This window comes from Megalobrama amblycephala, linkage group LG10 (genome assembly GCF_018812025.1).
Source record: "Megalobrama amblycephala isolate DHTTF-2021 linkage group LG10, ASM1881202v1, whole genome shotgun sequence".
Lineage (NCBI taxonomy): Eukaryota > Metazoa > Chordata > Actinopteri > Cypriniformes > Xenocyprididae > Megalobrama > Megalobrama amblycephala.
The window spans coordinates 5938305-5964569 of record NC_063053.1 but is presented as its reverse complement, the minus strand read 5'-3'; the positions used below and the strand labels follow the sequence as shown (position 1 = coordinate 5964569).

At 37.6% G+C, this 26265-nt stretch overlaps 1 protein-coding gene across 1 annotated transcript in view; it reads left to right on the top strand.

Moving 5' to 3' along the window:
- The window catches only part of fgfr3 (fibroblast growth factor receptor 3), a 54273-nt gene that overhangs the window by 12315 nt on the left and 15693 nt on the right, over positions 1-26265 (top strand). The window contains 6 exon segments of the mRNA XM_048204154.1: positions 6357-6623; positions 9862-9927; positions 13506-13675; positions 21671-21794; positions 21879-22069; positions 26014-26158. Of these exon segments, the coding sequence (XP_048060111.1) occupies positions 6357-6623; positions 9862-9927; positions 13506-13675; positions 21671-21794; positions 21879-22069; positions 26014-26158 (963 nt within the window).

Sequence of the window (26265 nt, the reverse complement as noted above, 5' to 3'; positions counted from 1 at the left end):
ACAATGATTTGCTATTTTGAGGTTATCAGCAGTGTTATTTCACCTTTTTTCAACAGCTTAGTCAATGGATAAGAAATATTCTCTATATCAGCATTATATTGGTCCTCGAAATGTATATTGTCGGATATTGTTATTAAACTGCTCCATTGTTAAATAAGACTGCAAAGTCTGGATTCTTAAGTGGTGACTAAATCCTCTATTGGGCACTTGATCACTTTCAGTTACAAACTGATACAGTGTGCGGCATAAGCTTTGTTACACTGTAATAAATACATTATTAATGCGTTATAAACTTTTCATAAGCATCCCAGGAGAGAAAGCATCCACCACACAGGACTCTAATATACAAGATACTAACCTAAAATAAATATTGGGTTAGTACACATGTTTGTTACACATGTTACATGTAGTTACTATAGTAATTACTATACATTGTGCTTAATTACATGCAACTAACCTAAACCACATCCTCATCCTAACCCTAACCCTATTTTAAGTTAAATATTATTACTCAGTACTTAAATTTAGAATTACACTGTAACACGAAAACCTTAAAATAAAGTGTAACCCACTTCTTATGCTGTCCTTGTTACTGTGTAATTATACAATTAAGTACTGAGTAACATTACTTAACAACATGTATTTAATTACTATAAGGTTGTGGTTAGAATTAGGCTTTAGTGTAGGGTTCGTTGCTTGTATTTACATGTAATTTACTGTTATTGCTATAGTAAGCACATGTAAAATGTTACCAAATACATTCAAAGGATGTCACCAAATATTCATAATTGGGGTGGGACCAGTTTTATAATTGTCAAAACCCATATTAATTGACTACTAATGTGAATATTGAGAGCATGTCCTAATGTATTGAACAAGAACAAGCCTTAATTTCTACTCCTTACTAAAAAAGATCACACAACAAGTTTTGTTAACCCCACTTAAGAGACAAAATGTTTGGGAAAAAATAAGTTTGTGAAATATCCAAAGATTTGCTGATGTTACTTTAGATTAAGAGCATGTGTTCATTATTTTACAAGCTGCTTCAGTGTGTTTTGAGTGTGTGTTCTGTACAGTGTGTAGGGTTTGAAACTAGGCCAGGTCGTCTATGGAATGACAATTAAGATGGTCCAGTCCCTGATTACAACCTGTGTTTGCTGCAGTGTGTGTGTGTGTGTGTGTGTGTGTGTGTGTGTGTGTGTGTGTGTGTGTGTGTGGCTCGTTGAAACTGTAGATGTGTATTTTTTGTTTAAAAAAAAAAAGATGAAGCAAAGTACATGTATATTTATTTAATATTTGGATGTGTATGTTCTAAAAGAGTTTGGCTCAGACTCTGGATGGGGTCTGGATGTTCAGAACATCCAGCTTCCGTTACTAATTAGAGCACTGATGCGGGAGCGTTTGTGTGTGTGTGTGTGTGTGTGTGTGTGTGTGTGTGTGTGTGTGTGTGTGTGTGTGTGTGTGTGTGTGTATGTGTGTATAGACAAGGCTTTATTTTTGGAAGCAGCAGCTTTCTTAAACTTTCCTCAAGGGCACACTGTCGCACACACACACACGCCTCAACAGGACAGAATAAAAGAGGTAACAAGCTGCAAACTCTTCTCCGCCCACCCCTCTTTTTGTCGTAATCCTAATCGGTGATTGCTTCTTTCTCTTTTTCTCTCCTGCCAGTCTCATTTAGAGGAGGATCTGGCTCAGAAACATGAGGGTTTTACGTATGGCATCCGCGTCTCAGTGGACGCAGACTTCAGCTCCAGAAAGATAGTCCTTTAACGCAAGCAGATTGTAAAATGTTGAGATTGAGGGAGCGGAAAGGAGAATGCATGTGACAAGTGTGCATGAGACTGTGTGTTGTGTTCAGTCTGAAGGTCAGATGACTGTAGGGGTTGTTAACTGAGTGTGTCACGCCAAACGACTGAAAGCAGCGGGAAACGGCAAAAGAGCAGACTGGCACAGCTCAGGTTGGTGTGTGTGTGTGTGAGTAGATAAAGGTGAAGACTAATTACCTGCTATATATCATCTGCATGTATTGATTACACTGTGTAACAATGGATCATGTACCTGTGCTTTCAGCCATGACTGTGACTGAGTGTGTGTGTGTGTGTGTGTGTGTGTGTGTGTGTGTGTGTGTGTGTGTGTGTGTGTGTGTGTGTGTGTGTGTGTGTGTGTGTGTGTGTGTGTGTGCTCTCTATCCTCCCCCTAATTCTCTTGTTTTAACCTGTCGCTTTGCTGCAACACCCAAAACAAGTGGAACCAAAGACTGTTAGTGGTTCATACATTTATCCCATGCTGTCAGCCATTTGTGTGTGTGTGTGTGTGTGTGTGTGTGTGTGTGTGTGTGTGTGTGTGTGTGTGTGTGTGTGTGTGTGTGTGTGTGTGTGTGAGAGAGAGAGAGAGAAAATGTTGAGACTAATGGCATAGCGACTCACTATACTCTCTAAAAACAACCAAATATATCAAGAGGCCACATTAACCTCCTCTCAACACAAGTGTGTATATAACTATATATATATATTTTATTCTAAGAATCCGAAATGCTTTGTTTTAGGGTTTTTGCTTAATAACAACTGTTTTCATCATTGATGATAATAATAAAAAAAAATCTATAATTCTTTTATAAAAGCATCAAATCATCATATTAGAATGATTTCTGAAGGATCATGTGACTCTGAAGACTGGAGTAATGATGCTAAACATGCAGCTTTGCATCACAGGAATAAATTACATGTTATATATTAAAATATTTATTAAAATAGAATTCTGATTTTACTGTATTTTTGATCAAATAAATGCTGCCTTAGTGAGCATAAGATACTTCAAAAACATTAAAATCACACAGACCCCAAACTTTTGAATGGAAGTGTGTAAAAACTACTAAAAATGCCCTTCTCACACAAACATACAAAGTGTTGACCTGTTTCATGTTACATAAAAGCAGTCAGATATATTCCAGTAACTGCTGTGTTGCCCATGGCAGCAGGTTTTAAATCACATCTCACATATTACCCCTCACAACTCTGGCAAAACACAAAAAAAACCTTTCATCTTTTCCGCTTGATCAAAGGAAAACTGTCCTCAATACATGCAAGTGTGTGTGTGTGTGTGTGCTGAATTTAAATTGGTGCTTGAATCTACAGTGATTATGAAAATACATGAAGCTGATTATTAGTGGTTCAACAGATCACAAAACTCACGGTTCAGATCATATCACGGTTATGAAGTCACGGATTGGATCATTTTTCGGATCAGCACAAAAACAAAACAAAAATTGTGGGGTGGGGGTAACTTTGCATTTATTACTTAGCCCACTTTAACTACTCCGATACCACAGCAGAAACTACTAGCCTAACTAATACATTATTAAAGGCAAATGAACAGACTGTAAAAAGAACAAATACTGTACAACAAATACAAGCATAGATAAATACAACATAAAGTTACAAATAAAGTACACAGTAAAATCCCCAGAGTTAAATCAACTCTGCTCAGAGTACATATAGTCCCTCTCTAAATAGTGTTAAAGTAACACTGAAGCAGAGTTAAAGTTAATGAGATAATTAAGCAATTAATAAGGCTGTGACTGAAGTCAGTTGTAGTTCTTGTGTTTCTCTTTTCTTCAGTGATTCTGCTTGTTAACAGCAGGTGTTCATCACTAATGCACAATCATCACGTAATTAATTGCTTAATTATCTCATTAACTTTAACTCTGCTTTAGTGTTACTTTAACACTATTTAGAGAGGGGCCATATGTACTCTGAGCAGAGTTGATTTAACTCTGGAGATTTTGCTGTGTATAAGGTCTAAGGTCTGTAGTATTAATTTTCATGTACAGAAATGTAATAATCAAATGTGAAATGACACTGTTCACTGTATAAATTTAATATAGATTAATCTTTGTTAAAGCTGTGTTTTGTTGTTTGATTTACAAGACACACAACAGCAGGTATTTATAGGTTGCTGTCACTTTAAGACTAAGACCCCATGCACGCACACATCCGAATTCTCACCTCGTTCAATTAAGACATAACCGAATGTTTTTACTTGCCGAGAAGGGTATTTTGACTGACATAATGCATGTATGTGTCCATCCAAGTGCATTGAGGATGCGAAAGAGAAATCAATTTGGAGTTTGCGAGCCTCTCTCTCTCTCTCTGTGTGTGTGTGCACGAGCCTTGTATGTATGTGTTTCTGTGCGCACTAATAACAGCGTGGGGTGCGATACCGAATTAAATCCTCTTTTGCCTCTTTTAGCACTGGAATGATTTTATATCTATTTAACATGTAAACTAGCAAGATAAAACACGTGCATGATAACCTTTCACTCTATTGCGGTTAAACTTGCAATTTCGTGGGGCTTGGTCCGTACGGATCACGGATCAACACTACTGATTATAAAGTATGATTACAGGCTTTGGAGGAAGGTAGCATTGTGGTCACGTGGACATTTGTGTGTTTTATGCCAACGGATCACATCCAGGATGGTTGACCACAGCTGAATTCTAGAGATCTAGTCTTGCCTTTAGCCAATCAGTGTTGTCAAGATGTCATATCCTGTGGCTCCAGAGTGATTAATCACATGGCATTTACGACTCAAAAACAGCAGATTTCCAAATCACATACTTCACCTGAGCATCTGCATTAATGGAAATGCTAACAGATAGATACTTTGCGACACATGAGGCTTGAGTAGCCTTACAGAGCCAACCAAGGCTGTAAGTCTTCATAAAAGCCAAAATCTCGCCTGATCTGTGGCCCTCAAGAGGTTTCTATATCAGCCCTGTAAAACCTCAGCGCTCACACTGGCTCTATTCTCCACACTCCTCCTGGGAAATATGGGAACACACAGTAGCCATTTATGATATTTATTTATAACCCCTTCCCCCACGCACATTAGTGTCTTTCACTGGGCCCAGCATATGTTATACAAACGCACACACTCCCTCTCTTTCACAGGATATAGAATAGTCACACACACACACAGCGGCATTTTATTCACTGAAGGAGCCGCCGTCTGATGTCAGCACTGTGGTACCTTTGGATTTGAGTGGTATAGAGTGGGGAAGAAGTAGAGAATAAGTGAAAGACTAGATGAAAGGTAGAAAAAGGGGACGGAGAAGCAGATGTGACGGCGTCAAGAGTGAAACACACAAGAACTGATATGAGAAGTGATCAAAGAGATATTAACACTTCACGTGGCCTTCAGACAGCCTCAGACTGAGTGGTGTTTTTGGACTTTGCACTTAACAGCATGTGTGTATGCGTTCACATGTAGCGGGCGATCTATAATTCATATGCCCAATTCTGTATTCCACTCAAGCTTAGTCTTGTCTGCAAGCCGTCTGCCAACACACTCCTGACCTCATACACGCACACACACACAAGCGCAACATCTATCAAATATATCAATCCTTTGTAAGTCTGTCACCGCTCTTCCCAGAGATGAATGTCACTTTGAAAAGAGAGGATAAGAGAGTGATAGAGATGCTACAGAAACCAGGTTTTATGGAGGAAAATGACGGAAACTCTGTCAGGTGGGGTCTCCATGGCGTTCACCGGGGTGGTTAATAAACATATTTGTTTGTTTATTTTTCCTGGTGTGCATTTGTGTGATTTTAGACTCGTCTTGTAGCAAGAATGTAGTAATTTATTTTATTTTATTTTATTTTATTTTATTAATCGTAGTAATGATGGAACTTTGGGAAACGCACCCCTGCCTGTCAAACTCTACTACACTCTTAAAAATAAAGGTGCTTTATTTGCATTGATGGTTCCACTAAGAACCTTTAACATTCATGGAAACCTTCCATTGGACCAAAGTTTCTTTATAATGGAAAAAGGTTCTTCAGATAATTAAAATATTCTTCACATGAAGAAAAAAGGGTTCTTTTAAGAACACTGAAAGGTTCTTTGGGGAACCAAAAATGGTACTTCTATTGCATCGCTATGAAAACCCCCTTTTGGAACCTTTGTTTTTTAGAATGTAGATGTAAACTACAACAGTAACTATGGTAATGAAGGGTTCGAGTGACATTCTGGTAGAGCATGACGCTAGCAATGGCAAGGTCATGGGTTCAATTCTCAGGGAATTTATAGAAAAATGCTTTGCATGCGTATAAGTTATCGTTATTAAATTAGCTACTTAAATGTAGCTACTTAACCAATCAGCTGCACCCTATAGAGAATTATGGGACTGCAAGCAGATTGAGTTAAGGACATATCAGCCTACTACGCCATCTACAGTTTCATGACAGAACTTTGTATAAATGTAAATATAATTTTCATTATCGGTACTTTCGTTAACTGCAGATTGAATTGACTCCATTAACATGTCTCTCTCTCTTTTCTCTCTCTGTTAGACTGGGTGTCGAGTGAGATGGAAGTGTTTCTGGAAGACTACGTGGCAGGAGTCGGGGACACCGTGGATCTGTCCTGCACACCGCATGACTTCCTGCATCCCATCGTGTGGCAGAAAGACGGCAACGCCGTGTCTCCTAGCAACCGTACGCGGGTGGGGCAAAAAGTGCTTCACATCATCAACGTCTCCTATGAAGACTCGGGGGTGTACTCCTGTAAACACGCCCACAGTAGCATGCTGCTAAGCAACTACACCGTCAGAGTCACTGGTCAGTCTCTCCTTCTCTCTCCTAATAATACTTAAGTGGCAGTCTTGTTGTTCTTTTCCTACAGTAGACTTCGGTGCACAAGCTCAGGCATGCAGTACATTAATTGGAAACTCACCAGTCAGACTTGTTCCCAACAGGCAAACAGGTCTTGAGACATACTCTCAGCACACACCTTCAGGCTGACTTGACGTTTATCAGACAAGCACAATAACACACACTCAAAGGCAGAATGTTGTTCAGTATTCCACAGTAACAGGGCTGTTTTAAACTTACTATGGCTTTACCTGGATAAGAATGAAGGTATTATAAAAAATCCTTGGGAAAGTAGGGCGGAAAATAGCATATTTAGGTCAAAACAACCCAAGTTGGGTTGAAAATGGACAAACCAAGCAGTTGGGTTAAATGTTTGCCAAGCATGCTCACTCTAAAAAATGCTGGGTTTATATTTATATTATACATTTATATTAATAAACTATTAAAGCTTATTAATAAACATTCACCTTTTGTCTATTATTGTTGTCTCTAATTGCATCTGGTTTTTAATTTCCCAACTATTTTGGGTTCATTTTAAGCTAGCCATATAGCAATTTTTAAACAATAGTTGGTTTAAATCAAACTACCCAGCAGGTTGGGCAAACATTTAACCCAACCGCTTGGTTAAAACAACCCAACCGCTGGGTTTGTCCATTTTCAACCCAACTTGGGTTGTTTTTAACCCAGCATTTTTTAGAGTGTGGGCAATTTTATTTAACCCAAAATATTGTTTAAAAATTACTATATGGCTGGCTTAAAATTAACACAAAATAGGTTGGAAATTAAAAATCAGACATTTAATTACTAAAGGCAACAATAATCATCAAAAGGTGAACATTTATTAATAAACAATTTAATAAATGTTTATTGTTTAATTATTATTCATTAAACTTATTAATAAATGCTCATTTATTAAACATATTAATAAATGTTAATTTACAACATATTTTGGGTTTATTTTAAGCAAGCAATACAGTAATTTTTAAACAATAATTCAGTTAAATAAAACTACCCAGCATGTTGAGCAAACATTTAACCCATTCGCTGGGTTATTTGGGCTATTTTTAACCCAGCAATTTTCAGAGAGCAGATAAAAATATGTGTGATTTTAGTATAGACACTAGACTTGTTGTTTGTAAGTGCATCACAACATTGAACCGGCCTGTCAGGTATTATTATCTTTTACTATACAAACATTTAACTTGCCACTGGTTATGTTCAGAATGGAATCTGAACACTGATTACTCCGTAAAATACTGTATAATGACTGTTATTATATAAAAAGAGTATGTGATGCAGTTTGTATTATGCAGTGCTACACATTTCAATGCTGGCATGCTACATTACTGACACAGGATCTGAATTCAGCAGGTGCTGTTTAGTATAGACCTAGTGTAAGTAATTAATTTTTAGTTCATTAATAATTAATATATAATAATTAATATAATTAATTAGTGTTAGATAGTTAATTATTTAAAATAAGAACATTTGTTTATTATAATTAAATAAACAATCAATGTTAATCTTTTTAATTATGTAAAACTAACTTAAAGTTTGGCATTCCAATCACATAATGAGTAAAAAAAAAACATGTTCAATATTGCTGTTAATGCTGTTGAATACTGCAGAATAGTAGTAGTATGGTAGTATCCTATTCCAAACATGTTCATACTTTAACAAAAAAAAAAATCATTAAACTCTTAAGACAAACAGACATTACATGATTGAATGCAGATTTTTTTTTTTTTTCGTGGGGCGCGTGGGTGTGTTTGTAATGTGTGTTTAAATGGTAGTGTGGAGTGATCTTTGGTTCTGTAAACTCGAGGACACAAGCTGAGCTGCTCATTGACAACTAATTAGAATGTAATTATCTGGAATCTCCTCATCATTTAAAGCAGATGGAAAAAGTATGAGCACGGGGAGAGAGTTTTTAACATGTGTTTGGCGTTAGGCCGGGGCAAATCGGCTCTCCTTCGCGCCAGCGTCTGGAGAAAGACAAAAAGTGAAACGGGCACACAACCTGCACCAATTATGGCATGCCGATAAAATGTCCACAAGACAGCAATATCCTGTTCTGCACAAGACACAGCTACCAGAAACACTGACAGACAGCAACATGCAACATGCAAACATCTTTACAGCGATAGTTCATATTAAAAAAACATCACTAATTACCTTTATTTCACTTCAAACCTGTTGGACTGACTTTCATGTGTGGAACATGTTTTACAGAATGTTCAAGCTGCTCTTTTCCATACAATGAAAGTGAATGAGGACTAGGTTTTTCAAGCCAAAAAAATGACAAAAAAAAGTTTATAAATTTCACAAAACAGTCCATATAACTTGTGTGCAACATTCCAAGTCTTCTAAAGCTTTTTGGAAAATTAAAATGTTATTTGCTTTTATTCCTCATTTGGCCTTGCATATATTCAAATTATGTGCCTCAAGATACTTGACGCCAGGTTTGACGTCAATGACATGAAACATCATTTTAACTTTTAGGTGTATTAAACCTTTAAAAAACATGTAAAACCACAGAACAACACAAACCATCATAACGCAAAACATTTTATAACAAACCCCCAATAGCCAATGAAGATTGCGAAGCCACAGAAATGTGAAAATATAGCATAAATCTGATGATTAGGTGCAACTAACACTGTGAAAGCCAGCACACACACACACACACACAAAGAAAGCTTCAGTGTCCCAGTAACAGCATATCTTTAGCACTAAATAGGCCTAGTGTTGGATTTCACGCTCCGATGGTATTTTAGGAGTGTGTGCTGTACAGTTTTACCTGTGTAAATGTTCAGAGAGGAGGAGCTGAAGACAGAATAATCTCTTTTTCAGGGTCACAGCGTAGTTTTTTCTCCCTCTGAATGAGTTCATTTAGAAGCAGGATACGGGAGTGTGTGTTTGTGTGTGTGTGTATTTCAGGACATGTGTGTAAAAATACAGCTGTCGTCAGAAATCTCAGAGACGTTTTACTCACTGAATCTCTGCAAACATCTGCCATCTATTAACCGCTGTGTGTGCGAGCGTTTGAGGGTGTGTGTGTGCGCGTGCAGTAATTGGTTTTGATTTGTTATCAGTTTATTTTCCTCATTCTGCAGATCATATGAATAGGTTCATTGTTCATACAGAAAGCCCACTGTGCTGTGTAGTAATAAGATCGCTCTCTCCATCACCCTGTCTCTCTTAGATTCGCTGTCCTCTGGTGATGATGAGGACTATGATGAAGATGAGGACGATGCAGGTAATGGAAATGGTGTGTTTCACCCTCTTATTTCTCATTTCATTCCTCTTTTTTGATTGAGATTTCATGAGGTCTCTCTGTTTTGTAATAAATGCATGTGATTGCTGCCTTTCTTAGCTGGGGATGGGTTGCATTTCATTTCATCAGCTGCTTTTCCCCTCACTTGATGCAAAAACACAAATTCTCACGAGAGATGGAGATAGAGGAAAGGAAAAGAAGAGAAATAGTTTCAAGTCTAAAGGCATCAACTGAAATGTGACTAAAAATCTCAGAAAATGCCACAATATCTTCAACTATGTGTGTAAGAGCTAAAGAAAGAAACTAGAGGAAGATTTTATTTCTCAGTGTTTTTAGTGTTAAGTCCTCATTTCAGTGACCCAACTGATATTTTACACACATTAAACACATTTTGATAAATGTCTATGTAGGAAAACATGTTAATATACTGTAGCAACAGAGACAGAATCACTGATTTTATCCATATTTCAAATCAGTTATGACCAAAGAACGATTCAGTGATTTGTTAAAAAAGGTTTGTGAACCATTTTCAGAAGGTTAATTGAAAAGGATCATTTATTTTACAGTGTCCTTGTTACGTGTGTAACATGTAGTTACTATAATAATAACTATAGATTATTTATAATTACATGCAACTAACCCTAAACCAAATCCTCATTCTAACCCTTACCCTATAGCAAGTATATGTGGTTAATTATTATTACTCAGTATGTAAATGTATAATTACACTGTAACACGGACACCTTAAAATAAAGTGTAACTGAATGATTTGGTGACAAATCAGGCATGACTACAAACTTTATTAATTCTGCTGAGCTTTGAAAGAGCAAAGATCTCAGTTATGTTTTATATAGGTATGAATTTTGTCTCAGATGTTTCTCAAAAATCCCCTAGGAGAAATAAAAAAAACGAGAACATTTTTTATGTAAAATAAGTGTATAGAGCAAAACAAATAAATAATATGAATCACAAAGCCCAGCTCTTAGAATTTGTTGAGAAACATTTGAGTAAATAATGAAATCTCTGTCTTTTGATCGCAGACTTTGGTATCTTGGAAAAACTGTGTTGTTATTGTTAACTAAAACCATCAAAAAACAGTTTATAATTAAATAAAATATAAATATTAGATGGAAACTTAACCTTGAAAGGCTAAAACAATTATTAGAAATTATGCCTTAGCAATTTACTGAAATAAGTTTAAGTTGAAGTATTACAATTACTAAAACTGAAATAAAATATAAACAAAAGCACATACAAATTACTCAAACTTAAACATTGAAAACTGCAAATTAAAGCTAATTAAAAATATTAATAAAGACTATAATAGTAAACAAATAATACTAAAATAACACAGGATCTCTGAAACTCTAAAAAATGCTGGGTTAAAAACAACCCAAGTTGGGTTGAAAATGGACAAATCCAGTGATTGGGTTGTTTTAACCCAGCGGTTGGGTTAAACGTTTGCCCATCCTGCTGGGTAGTTTTATTTAACTCAACTATTGTTTAAAAATTACTATATTGCTTGCTTAAAATGAACCCCGAATTATATTGGAAATTAATATTTATTAATATGTTTAATAAATGAGCTTTTAGTAATACGTTTAATGAATAATAATTCAACAATAAACATTTATTAAATTGCTTATTAATAAATGTTCACCTTTTGATTATTATTGTTGCCTCTAATAATTATGTGTCAGATTTTAAATTTCTAACATATTTTTTGGTTCATTGTAAGCCAGCCATGTAGTAATTTTTAAACAATAGTTGAGTTAAATAAAACTGCCCAGCATGTTTGGCAAAACAACCCAATCGCTGGGTTTGTCCATTTTCAACCCAACTTAGGTTGTTTTTAACCCAGCTTTTTTTAGAGTGTAGATGACACACATAAGATTGCTGGGGTCTTTTTCTGAGGGGAAAAATCTGAGATGCAGAAGACATTCTCCATTTTATCTTTATTTAATCTCATTGCTTTGAGGAGAAACAACTGAGATTTGAAAGAGATCTCATTTGTGATTTTTCACAAAGAAAGAAAGAGAGAGGGATGGGATGGGATGGGATGGGAAAGCTAACACATCTGTCTGTTGTGGTGGGATCGGGGTTGGGGGAGGGTCTCAGGGTTGAGGGGAGGGCATGAAACGAGGGATTAAGCAAAAACCAAAACCCCTTTAGAGTTTAATGACCAGTAATCCAGCTCTAATTAAGAAAGAGAGAGAGAGAGGAGCTGAGAGCTGTGAGGTCTGCGCTCTCTGGAACATTTGAGAAGAGTTGAGGTCGTGTGACATCTGATGACATCATTCTGTAATATCTTAATGATGCAGTGCTGGTTTCTGCTCTCAGTTTGGCTGACTGAAGCAAGCTGTGCGTAATATCAGCTGTGTGGAGTTGAACTGCACTTTGATGGCTTTTTTTTTTTTTTGGCTGTAGAATAAAAGTAAATGGAAAAAAAAAGTTGGGTCACTGCAGATTCGCAGTTCCCACTTCAAAGCTCAAATTGTCTGTATTGAACTCTATAAAATTGCAAACCACACACACACACGCACACAAACACGTACACATAGGGGCTAAGTCGACTGTTGGGTACAGACCCATGTTGAGTTTCCAGTTCCACTGACCATCTGAGAATGCAGAGAAGAGAGCGAGAGAGAGAGAGCGTGTGTAGGCATTAGTGTGTCGGTTATGCCAAAGGAAATGCCAGCCTGCCAATCACCCTTCACATTCACAATCTGATAGTGTGAGCAAATAACAGCCGAGATAATTATATTCAGTCTAGTTAATGCGTTTATTGTGTGTGCGTGTGTGCGCGCGCACTCACAGATGTGTGTTTGTGAGCTTGCATGTACGTCTGGAGCGAAATGTGGCGTCTGTGGGTTTAATCGCCAAGTTCTCGGGTTGATCAGATCTGGAGTTAATTGTTTGAGGAGGGATGAAAGCATGTTTACTCAATCTCTTAAAGACACACACACTTCCAAAGTACAACACGTCTCTGAAAATGAAAATAACGACTATTATTTTAGCTAAAGAATGTTACCGTAAGTATTTACGCTCTGATATTTGGCATTAGCTACAAGGAAGCATAAACACAGACCTGACCACATGACAGTCAACATTATACACTAAATTTGTGGGAAGATTAAATGAAGGAAAATTGGTCCGTTATTATAATAGGCTGTTATTATTAGGACACCGCATTGTGCGGTCAAGGTTTTGTGAAGGATTTAACACTGGGAATCTTTTAGAGTTCTGTCTGCGAGAGCATAAACACGCCTCACACTCACGTAAGAGTGTATGTAAGCGTGTTTGCTTTTCCAAACAAATTTTAATTCAGTCTGGGAATTAGGCAGCCAGTCTGACGCTGCCACAGAGCGCACAAGAAAAATCTTTCCATAAACATTCACCCACACGAAGACTCCCGGAGAGGGAACACCCTACCCCCTGAAAAATAGCATTGCATGTCAACATACACTTATATGGAGCTCCGTTTGCGCCTATGGATTCATGTGCCGTACGTTTGAAATGTTTTGGTAAACAGCATCTGATTTTATTCTCATATGCATATTTCTGACCAACAGAAGCTCCATACTGGACCCGTCCCGACCGGATGGAGAAGAAACTGTTGGCCGTTCCTGCCGCCAATACGGTGAAGTTCCGCTGTCCGGCTGCTGGCAACCCCACACCCACCATACATTGGCTGAAAAATGGCAAGGAATTCAAAGGAGAGCAGAGAATGGGCGGGATTAAAGTAAGACAATAGGAATATCGATTACGAACATGTGCGTGTGCAAACGTGATTGTGTGTTTAGGATTACAGATAATAAGAGTCTGCAATTAGTAATAATTTACACAGATCCCCAACATCTGCTCCTTTCAAGAGCTCTCTCTCTCTCTCGCTCTGGATTTTATTTGCTTGTCGCCTCTAGAGGATACGTCCACCTGTTGCTGTTCCTCTGTGAAACAGCAGAGGAACACAAAGTTCTGTGTGGTCTCGTTATTTATGTGTCGATACGTTTGTGTGCGGGTGTCGTTTGTGACGTGTATTGGAGAGCGTTCTCTGATTCTTTAGATTATTTTTATTTGTTATTACCATTATTCATCTCTCAGGCCTGTTGCTCCTTAGCACTTAATGTTCCCCCACACAATTAAAGAGATGGTTCACCCAAAAAGTGAAAATTCTGTCATCATTTATTCACCCTCATGTTGTTGTTTTTTTTTTCAAACACGAATGACTTTGTTTCTTATGTGGAACATAAAAGAAAGAAAATATTTTGAGAAATGTTTCTTTTTGAGGGTTTTTTTTTTTTTTTTTTGGTGACCAAAACTGTTCAAAGTCGTACAAGTCATACAGGTTTGGATTCATTTTTGGGTGAACTATCCCTTTAAATACAAAGCATTATTTATTGCAACTCACCTTAATTGATTTACTCACTAGGTGTATATTACTATCTTCTTTCAGACAAACACAATCGGAGATATATTTAAAAATGTCCTGGCACTTCCAAGCTTTATAATGGTAATAAAAGGGGGGTGAGATTTTGAAGCCCAAAAAATGCATCCATCCATCTTAAAAATAATCCACAAGGCTCCAGGGGGTTAATAAAGGCCTTCTGAAGTGAAGCAATGGGTTTTTGTAAGAAAAATAACCATATTTAAAACTTTATAAACTAAAAAAACTAGCTTTCAGCAGATGGAAGGGTGAGTAAATCATGGGATAATTTTCATTTTTGGGTGAACTATCCCTTTAAGAGGCACAAATTTTCCCCATAGGAAAGAAAAATCACAAATTAGATCTCTTCATTATCTCAGTTGTTACTTCTAGATAGCATTGAGAACAAACTGAGACTTTTACTAAACACATTTACAGAATTTTCTCTCCAGAGAAAAGACACCAGTAATTTCACACATCTCCTACAGAGTTTCAGAGATCTAAAACTGTAGTAGCTTTTAGTAGATTCGCCAAGATATGAAAGTCAGTAACACTTTAGTATATGGAACACATATAAACTATTAACTACAACTTTTCCCTTAATAAACTCCTAATTTACTTCTTATTAAAAGTTAGTAAGGTAGTTGTTAAATTTAGGTGTTGGATAGTATTAAGAATGTAGAATAAGGTCATGCAGTCGTGCAAATAGCCAATATTCTAGTAATATGCATGCTATTAGTTAAAAGATCCTAAAATAAAGTGTTACCTGAAATTAAAGTATTTCTCACCAAGTTCTTCTGATGCCATTCATTTATTTTATAGCTGTATACTACAACTGCATGACAATTTCTTCATTTGTTTCTAAACTAAAAGGATAGTTCACCCAAAAATTATCCCATGATTTACTCACCCTCAAGCCATCCTAGGTGTATCCTGGCTCTTCCGAGCGTTATAATGGGAGTGAAGGAGGGGAGGGGGGGCAGATTTTGAAGCCCAAATAAATGGATCCATCCATCATAAAAAGTAATCTGAATCTGTACAGCTCCAGTTAATAAAGGCCTTTTGAAGTGAATTGATAGGTTTTTGTAAGAAAAATATCCATATCTAAAACTTCATAAACTAAAATAACTAGCTTCCGGCAGATGACTTGAGTACGGAAGAGGATTAGGGCCAAGCAATAATAAAAAAATAAAACCATCTCGAGATTAAAGTTGTTAAATTTCGAGAAAAAACTTGTTACATTTCGAGAAAAAAGTTGAGATAAAATGTTGAGAATAAACTCGTTAAATTTCGAGAAAAAAGTCGAGATAAAATGTTGAGAATAAAGTCATTAAATTATGAGAAAAAAGTCGTTAAATTATGAGAACAAATTCGTTAAATTACGAATTTGTTCTCATAATTTAACGACTTTTTTCTTGTAATTTAATGACTTTTTCCTCATAATTTAATGAGTTTATTCTCAACATTTTATCTCGACTTTTTTCTCGAAATTTAACGACATTTTTCTCATAATATAACGAATATGTTCTCGTAATTTAATGACTTTTTTTCTCGAAATTTAACAACTTTAATCTCGAGATGGTTTTATTTTTTTTATTATTGCTTGGCCCTAATCCTCTTCTGTACTTGAGAGTGAGTAAATCATGGGATCATTTTAAGAGGCACAAACTTTCCCCATTAAAAAAAATAAATAAAATAAATAAAATAATCACAAATTAGATCTCTTCAGTATCTCAATTGTTTCTTCTGAGACTTTTACTAAGCACATTTACAGAATTTTCCCTTGAGAAAAAAAAACTTCACACATCTCCTACAGAGTTTCAGAGGAGATCTCAAACTGTAGTCGCTTTTAGTAGATTTGCCAAGATATGAAAGTCTTAATATGAACTCAAGTATTTCTCCTCAAGTTCTTCTGATGCCATCCACATTCATTTTATAGATATATACTACAAATGCCTGGCATTTTTTTCGAAATTAACAGAATTTTAAGAGGAAAACCTGACTTTTTTTCGCGCACACACATTCACACATTCAGATTCTTTAACACAGCCATGCTTTGCATTGACCTGTTACGTAGAATATAACCAGTGTCTCCTAAGAGAGACATTTAGAAACAAAACATTGACCTCTCCACCTCTCCATGGCCATAGAGTGACCATGCCGCCCTTACAAAAACACACACGTATACACACACCAGGGGTCCGCACTGACCCAGGGTCATCCTTTATACCAGACCTGCCCTCCACATCAGCGCAGTCTCTGTTGGCATAGAGATGTCTGACAGCATCATAATAGCTTTATTTAACACTCACATACACAGGGGCTTGACAGCTCACACTAAATGTCTCCTGTCTCTATTAAGACCAAGGCTAAAAGTCACGGCTCTTATATGTATGTGTGCTCCCCTTGTGTGTGTGGATATGACAGGCCTGATGGCTTGATAACGCACTCAACGATGTGTTAAAATGCAGAACGTCATGCGAAATTAAACATGAGGAGTTCCCTGGGAGATCGGCATAAAGCTCTTTTCTGCATGGCAAGGGGAACAGTAATGCTGCGATTATGTTTCTATTGGCACTGAAGCCGGTTGTAAGTTTGACTACCTCTCTGGCGACGTTAATTGCAGATTAAGATTGCAGAATGAGTTTTAAATGCAAGAAAATGAGTCACATGCCATACTCTCATTGTTTGAAACTATCCATGGCTTTGTTTAGACAGTTGACTTTCCCACAGCTTTCCCCTTCAAACAGCCACACACACATTAACACAAACAGACACACACACCTCAGACACTTTCTGTCCCTGACTGGCAGGGTTCTAAGGTCAGAGGTCACCTCTCTATTGAGTCATCAGAAGGGGGAGGTTCTGAGAGGGTGTTGCCGTGGCGATTTAGAGGTCTTGATTGACAGGGGGAGGCGTGGCTTTTGTCATGCTCACATATGGCAGCCGAAGTCGCATTGTTAGAATGCTAATCTGTGGCACCGTGGGTTAGTCACACCTCACGCACACATACACACTGATGTTTTGTGAAAACGCTGCATTCGAGAGTGCGTGCAGCTTGCAACATATTCAACAGCTCAATTGACGAGCGAGTGAAGAAAGACTGTTACGTCCTCCGAGAGATGACTCAATTTCAGTCGCAGTTCTCTGTGGGACCACCAGCGCTTTAAACTCTACATGCTTGGAGAATCGGTAATGAAATGCTGAATCTCTAATCCACCGACAAATGTGCCTTTTGTCTGAAAGCAACAGCAGTATATGTCTTTATTAAGTGCTTGGGTGCAATTAGTTATTCATTTATGTGTAAATATGTTTAAAGGTCAAGTGTGTAATTTAGCTCCCACTTGAATGTTCACTATTCTCATGTAGCCTGATTTTTGCTTATCGACATAAGGCTAGTCTTTTGCAGCTTTTTCTGCCCAATAAAGGCGCTGGTCATAATAGTGAAAATTCTGGACAAAAAAAGGTCCATTGTCTTACCACAATAATAGAATAATACAGATTATTCAAATATTTATTATTATTAGAAATATATACACTATAGAAATGCTGCTCATGTATGTTTAGCAAACCTGCTTAAAGGGATAGTTCACCCAAAAATGAAAATTATCCCATAATTTACTTACCAACAAGCCATCCTAAGTGTATATGTCTTTCTTCTTTCAGCGAAACACAATCAGAGTAAAAATTATCCTGGCTCTTCCAAGCTTTATAATGGGAGTGAATGGTGCCCAAGATTTTGAAGCCCAAAAATGCGCATCCATCCATAATAATAGTACTCCATATGGCTCCAGGGGGTTAATAAAGGCTTTCTGAAGCAAATCGGTGTATTTTTGTGAGAAAAATATCCATATTTATAACTTATAAACTAGAATCACTGGCTTCAGTAAGTCGATTCCAGCAGAAGAGTAACCTCTGACCTGACAACACATATTGACGAAAGTGGAAATGCAGCAGATGGAGCAAAACAAAACACCGGTCACGAATTAGAAGTCTAAAATGAGAATATTTAAAGAGAAATGTCAGAGGTGCTTGAGTTTGTTTGAACCGTGAAAGACGTCTACTCTCACCAAAGCTTACGCTACTCCTACATTCTACGTCGTACGGCAGAACTCGACTCTTTCATGAACGTGCAAACGGATGTTACCGGAAGCTAGTGATTACAGTTTATAAAGTTACAATTATAGATATATTTTTCTTACAAAAACACATCGCTTCACTTCAGAAGGCCTTTTTTAACCCTTGGAGCTGTATGGATTACTATTATGATGGATGGATGCGCTTTTTTGGGCTTGAAAATCTTGGTTACTATTCACTCCCATTGTAAAGCTTAGAAGTGGCAGGATATTTCTTAATATAACTCTGTGTTTGGCTGAAAGAAGAAACTCATATACACCTAGGATGGCTTGAGGGTGAGTAAATTAGGAGCTAATTTTCATTTTTGGGTGAACTATCCCTTTAAATGACAAACAAAACTTTGAAAAAAATTTTGGAAAACCTGTTTGAAATATTTATTGTTCACAATTCAATTTGCTGCCACTAGATAAACTTCACCTTTAAGTGGTAACAGTTGTTATGTGAAAATAACATGGAAAAGCCGTGTTTATGTCTTTGTGCTTGAGGTCTTTATCAGTATGAACAGAGTGATGTCGCCCTGTAGTTTCACAGACTTTCATATGAGCACGTGTATGATTACGGCCCCATCGTTGAACGTAATTTCACCAAGTACAGTACAACATGTTCCTGGAACATGTCTTACTTGGCAAAATCACAGTGACCTGGGCTGTCTGTACAATATCGATGGCTTCTTTTAATGGTGAAACATAGTGTTTCCAGTAAGACAACTGTGCCATTTTCTATTGACAGCGAGTTTTGTCGTTTTAATGACTAGCCCTGGGGTCAGTTGTTTTTGCTTCCTGTCTCTGTGGGTCAAATTAAACAGCACCGCTGTCGGAACGAGCCCGTACCGTTTTGACACAGCTATAAATCCTGGACATACACATACGAACACACACATACTCAAGAGAGACCTGAGCTTCTTGAGTCCCTTTACTCCCAATATTCTCTGCAGTTCTGTCACAAATGAGTTGAACTGAATGAATATCCACCGCATCGGTTTTAACTCCTAACCCCAGTCTGACATCAGAGTTAAAGAGGCTTAATATGTTAACAGCGTAATGCCGGGAGGAATTTGAGCAGTGCTTTTCGACTGATTATCGGACCTTGGCTTGGGTCTTTTTTTTTTTTTTCCTGTATCTGAATCAGCAGGGTACAACATGACATCACAACACTTTTCAGCTCTTATCTTTTGATGAAGGATGGGATAAATGTACTAACCCTCTCCTCCCGTTCCCTCTGGATAAAGAGCTCGGGTAGATTGAGGAACAGCTGAGAATTCCTCACAGCATTTCTTTTCAGCAGACACATTGAGATAAATGTCTTACACACATACACGCAAAATGTCAATGTCAAGTAAGATAGGGTCCTAAATTAAACTCTCGCTCTCTCATACTCCCACTGCACATAGGTAGCTGACATTAAATACTTTTGGGATGTTAACAAGGCGAGTCTAGGATTTCAGTCCAAGGGGACTCCGCTTCCAACCTGAACATGAGCTGATGTAGCTCAGAGGAATATTTCTTGCCTTTAGTCCAAAGTTTTAAGTGGGTCGCGGAGTGTGCGGTCAAAGAAACGACAACAAACGTAATTCTGTGTTTTATTTTGATGATGCAATACTTTTATTTTGAAAGACATGCATGAAAGCTGTGGACTCTTCTCATCTATGCTTGTAATTGGTGTACAGTATTTGTTCTTTTTACAGTCTGTTCACTTGCCTTTAATAATGTATTAGTTAGGCTAGTAGTTTCTGCTGTGGTATCGGAGTAGTTAAAGTGGGCTAAGTAATAAATGCAAAGTTATTTATTATTATTTTTTGTGCTGATCCAAAAAATTATCCGATCCGTGACTTCATAACCGTGATATGATCCGAACCGTGAGTTTTGTGATCCATTGAACCACTATAATATAATATAATATAATATAATATAATATAATATAATATAATATAATATAATATATATAATATAATATAATATAATATAATATAATATAATATAATATAATATAATCACTGATTTTAAGGTTTAATTTAGGGTTAATTTCAGATTAATTTAGGGGGGTGAAGACCTTCTAAATATCATTTAGCAACAATTATGAAAGTTTATTTCATTTAAAACTATTTGAACAGCATTTTGCTAGTTCTATTATTATTATAATTATTATTATTATTATATAGTCTTTATGACCTCTTAATGGTTGAGAGACTAAATTAAATATTTGTAATTTTTAAAAAATTAATTTGTCTCAGTGCAGGATAATTTAAATGAACTAAAGTTACAGTTACAGGACATACAATATACTGTACTTTCCCTTATACATTTACATTAATTTGAACCTAAAATCTTGATTTAAAAAAGTCATTTATCAACTACTCCCATACAGACATACACTCATACCGTGCAGCGTTTCAATCAGCGAAAACCAAAGCCTCACTGAGCGAGAGCGAGCTGAGAGGAGGTGAGGATCCAGAAGACAAGGGGGAGGAGGAGGAGTGCAGGGGGCACAGGCGGCCTTGCCAACTTTCTTAGGCATGTGTGTTTGTCTATGTGCGTGTTGCCCTCTCAGGCAGTGTTACCATGCAACTGTTCAAAAACACAGCCCATAATATTTACACAGTTACATTTTTTTCCACTCAGACCTTCAAAGTGCATAGAGAAGGAATGAGAAAGAGACAGAGCGCAAGAGAAACAGAAAGAGGCAGAGAGAGAGAGAGACATATGCAATTAAGAGTGTGCTCTATGAATGAATGGATGTATATGTGTGTGTGTATGAGGTGAAGGAAACTTTGTGACCCATCTCCATTTCCACATCTGATGATGTTAGAGGAATTCCAAAATAAACGCAGAAATGTGATTATTTAATCATCCTCATGTTGTTCTCAATCTATCGTCTGTCTGTCTGTCTGTCTATCTAGAAAGGCTTAATATGGTATTATGTTTCTAGTTTAAAACTCTGATTCATTCATTTTAATCCTACTACAATTCTGCCTCCTGTTTGGTTCTTTAATTCTAATTCAATTCAGATTTTTCAGCACAGTGGATCTTACTCATAACGTTACACAGACACCAAGACTTTAGCACCTGCTTTTCTTCAGCTAACAGAAAAACCTGAGGAAGGATTCAAGTGGACCTCTTATGTAATGTCCTAGTTTATGAATAAAACCCTCTCTCTGTCTCTCTCATCCTCGCTCTCAAGTTGAGGGATCAGCAGTGGAGTTTGGTCATGGAGAGCGCCGTTCCATCTGACCGAGGGAACTACACGTGCGTGGTGCAGAACAAATACGGGACAATCAAACACACTTACCAACTCGACGTGCTGGGTATGAACACGCAACACAGACGCATTCAACATTTAACTTAAACTTACCTTCATATCTGACTGTCCCCATCTCTTGTCCAATCAGAACGCTCTCCTCACCGGCCCATCCTACAGGCGGGACTCCCGGCCAATCAGACGGTGGTGGTTGGCAGCGACGTTGAGTTTCACTGTAAGGTGTACAGTGATGCTCAGCCACACATCCAGTGGCTCAAACACATCGAGGTGAATGGAAGCCAGTATGGGCCCAATGGCTCCCCCTACGTCAACATCCTTAAGGTACAGTCATCTATATGGGCACATCAGAAGAATTCATCAATGAACAACTTTGTTTTTCTGTTTTGCACATCAAATACTTTTATTATGAACATTTTGTTTTTCAAAAACGTTTGTGTCTTTTTAATTAATATCATGATAATTCTGATTTCTGTTTCATTGACTATGATTTAAAAGTTTGGATTGTACACTCAAAAAAATGAATTGTTGAATTTACTTAAAAAAGCAGCATCAAGTGGTTCCACGTAACTATATTGAGTAATTTGAACAAATAACAATTTAGTTGTATGAACAAAAGAAATTCAAGCTGACAAAATTTCTTTGAATGAATACAAATCATTTGAATTTGTCAGTTACATAATTTTTACTTTGAATTTATTAAAGTTTATTATGTAAGGTGAACACATTTATTGACTTAATTTACCTTATTAAATTAACTATTTGCTCTACAAAATGCACTCAAAAAAAATAACTCGTTGAACAAACTCAATTTAAGTAAAGCTGACCATACTCATTTATACTCAGTTAAATTAAGTTCATGTAGTTACATGAGTTTAAGTAATGTGAACAAGGATGGTTTGAGTGAAACTAATAACAGTAAAAGATACAAAGATTTAATTATTATGTTAACTTGTGCTTGTTAGAATAGGCCTACATTGTTGAAGGCATTTTTTTGAAATGTGTCCAAGTGCAGCTTAAATTAAACCTCATATTAAGTCTCATGTGAGCTTTGAGTGACTTTTAGAGCACCTCCCTCAAACTCCTAATCCCACCCATGTTAGCATCTCACTATAGGCTCTGCAACTGGAGAATTAGGGGTCTCTCACTCTCTTTTTCCTCTCAGAGGAGTGAGAGAGGAGGCAGACATCTGTTTTGGGCTAAGCTAACCGCCGCGGTGGCGTCGCGCAGGGAGACAGCCATTAGCTGTGCTGCCCCACTCTCTCTTCAGAGAAGGAGGGAGGGAACGAGGGAAGAGGCTCCCGAAAAAGCCATGGAAAAAATGAGTGCGGGAAGCGAGGGAAGGGCCGAGTCAGCAGGCAGAGGAGGGGAGTGCGTCGGCTGGCCAGACCGCCACGCTATTTTAGACTCCCACATAATTGAAACAGTATTTTACTGGGAGCCGCGCGCCGGCTTTTCCCTTCCCCGCAGTTTCATCTGCGCACCCTCTAAAGCCTTCCCCAGCCCTCCCAGACCGAGAGTGCTGAGCGACAGATCATGTGTGGCGCAACGCCTACGATCAAGGGAAAGATCGGAAACAGAGAATAAAGCAAATGAACCATCTGAAAGAAATACAGAAACAGATACTGTATGTGTGGACTAAGGGGCTAAAGACAATATTTAAGCGTTTAATTATAACATACAGTGACGTCAGAGGCCTAGCAGTTAGCGTGTTGAGCTGTGGCGCCAATGCAGGTGAAACAAGTTTCAATCCAGCTAATTTTTAGTTTTAAATAAACAGCCATAAAAATCTGGTGACGGCATCTTCATGGGTTGCATTTTTCAACTGATACTGTTATTAGCTGATAGCTGATAATGATACACCGGGCGCAATGCGACGGCATGCGCGACACAAGTGGGTTTTTTTGCTAGTTTCAGCCCGATGCAGTTATCATTTTGATGTCCAGCGCCCACACTGTTTAAATAGCAAATGCATTTGCGCCCATTTGTGCACCCATGGGCGTGCTGGTCTGAAAACAAGGTGTGTTCAGGTGCATTGTTGGCGTGTGGCTATTTTGAGGCAACTGAAAACAACTGCGCCATTGACCAACAAAAACCTGGTCAAAAGTCAATGCAGCTGTATTTTTTATTTTTTTATTTAAAGGGTGCGTTAGTAATATGCACCTATAGGAAGGTGCACAATGTGCGAACACTCCGCTTATCACACACACAGGGACAGCACACAAACAGCAGCAGCCCACAAATATGCCAAATATTCAAAATAAAAGGATTACAGGGTAAAAGATAATTATTGTGCACATAAAGATAAAAATTCCTACTGGATCCTAATGGATAGTCATTTGCAGTAATGACGAATGAAATTGGCTAATTATTTGACCAATCGTGGCAAAACACACGTATTTACACTGACTCATCAGGTTGAAAGTGTCTATATTCCACCATGTAAATGGTAATCCACCATGGTGCAAGCGCACCTGGCCTTTAAAGGGAATGGGAGATGACACTCAGATTGGTTTATTGTACATTACGCCCAAAACACACCCATGACTCATTAAGAGACTACGTACAACCCTTTTAGACCATTTTTTCCATTGTTAAACTAGCAAAAGTGGATTCAGACACGCCCTAAATGCACCTGTGCCATGCGCTTCAGACATGTGCTTAGATTGTTAAAATTAAGTTTTGTAAATAAGCCACGATCTATAATAAGTCTAATTTATATGAAAGGGGATGTGTTTGTGCTGAAAAGAATGACAATGAGTTAATTGAAATACTCATGACACACAACGCTATGCACCATTCCGAAATAAATTCTTCAGATTCCAGTTCAATTCCTGCGTTTGAACTGAGGTTGCAAACAGGAAGTGTAATTGAAATTTGAATTTGACTTCAGGTCAAAAAAATATAATATAATTTTTTTTTTGTGATTTTAACAAGAAAATAAACTTTTTTTTCTTTTGAAAATTCAGTAAATCTTTAATTCAAAAAATTCAATTCATTTAAACTATACATTCTTGAAAATAAAGGTTCTTTACTGGCATCAGTGGTTCCATGAAGAACCTTTAACATCCATGGAATCTTTCTGTTACATAAAACATGCAAAAGGTTCTTTAGATTATTAAAATGTTGTTCACGCTAAGAAAAAAATGGTTTTGTTTACTGTTTACTGAAAGGTTCTTTGTGGAACCAAAAATGGTCCTTCTATACCATCGCTGTGAACAACCCTTTCGGAACCTTTATTTTTTCGCCAGTTTAAACTGGATTGTGGGTGGTTAGTGAATAAGATGCAAGTTTTTGTACTGAGTGAGTGGCGCAACTGTTTTGTGAATATGAAATTGTATCAGCATCTTAAAAAAGTGGTAGATCAAGCTGCGGGAGTATTTTAATCATTAAGTGTGTGTTCATGTGTGAACGTGCTCGCCTCTGACAAAGTGTGTGTGTGTGTGTGTGTCTCTGCAGAGTTTTGTCAGTAATGTAAAAGAGGCCCACGATACGCTGACTCTGTATAATGTGTCAGAAAAAGATGCAGGCCAGTACTGGTGCCGAGCCCACAACTTTTTAGGCATTTCAGAGAATACGTTCTGGCTCACAGTGTCCCAGCCAGGTAAATCTCTCTCCAAACAGCCGCTGTCAATCAAGACTTTGGTGGCGTAGAGTCAAACTCCTCTAAACGCTCTCTATTTCTCACTGCACTTCTCGCCCCCTTCTCACAATAAATAAGCTGACCTGATTCAAGGACTTGTTATGTAAGGCGAGTGTATGTCTGATTCATTTAAATTCTCGCTTCTTCTTCTTCCCCAATCAATGCAACAAGGGCATGTTTAATAGGAGCCGAGACTGTGCCACATCACATTCTTATTGATTTTCTCATATATCCTACTGCTCTCTTGAGTATTGGGACACACGCTTCTACATAAATAGGTGTCAGTTTTATCTAGTGAGAGGTTAAATTAAGCTTAAAGCTGGTAATATTCTTCCCGGCTCTTTTTATGTTTTCTTTGCACCTCAAACAGATGCTATGGATGAGAGCTAATGTGACCCGCTGCTGCTGATGGGGCGTTGAATTTTCCGCTAGGGTTTAGGGTTTTACTTTGCTTCTAGGTCATCTCCTCATAAGCAGGACTGTGGGATCTCTGGGTTCCTGGTGATGGGTTAACTGATCTTCTCTCGTTCAGATCTTCCTCCCGGTGTTGGGTGCTGTTCCTTTCTCAAGGGCTGTGCTTTACGCATCTGTCTTTCTTTCTCTCCATCTCTCCCTACTTTTCCAGACTGCGGGAATAAATACTACGGATAAAGAGCTGGAGATTCTCTACCTGACCAATGTGTCTTTTGAGGATGCGGGGCAGTACACTTGTCTGGCAGGGAACTCGATTGGCTATAACCATCACTCTGCTTGGCTTACAGTTTTACCAGGTATCCTAGTTTCACTTTCTGGGGTTTCTTTTCACTCCTTTGTTCTCAAGTCTCTATACTTCCTGTTTTCCCTATTCTCCTTGCATGTTTTGTTCATAGTTTTGCAG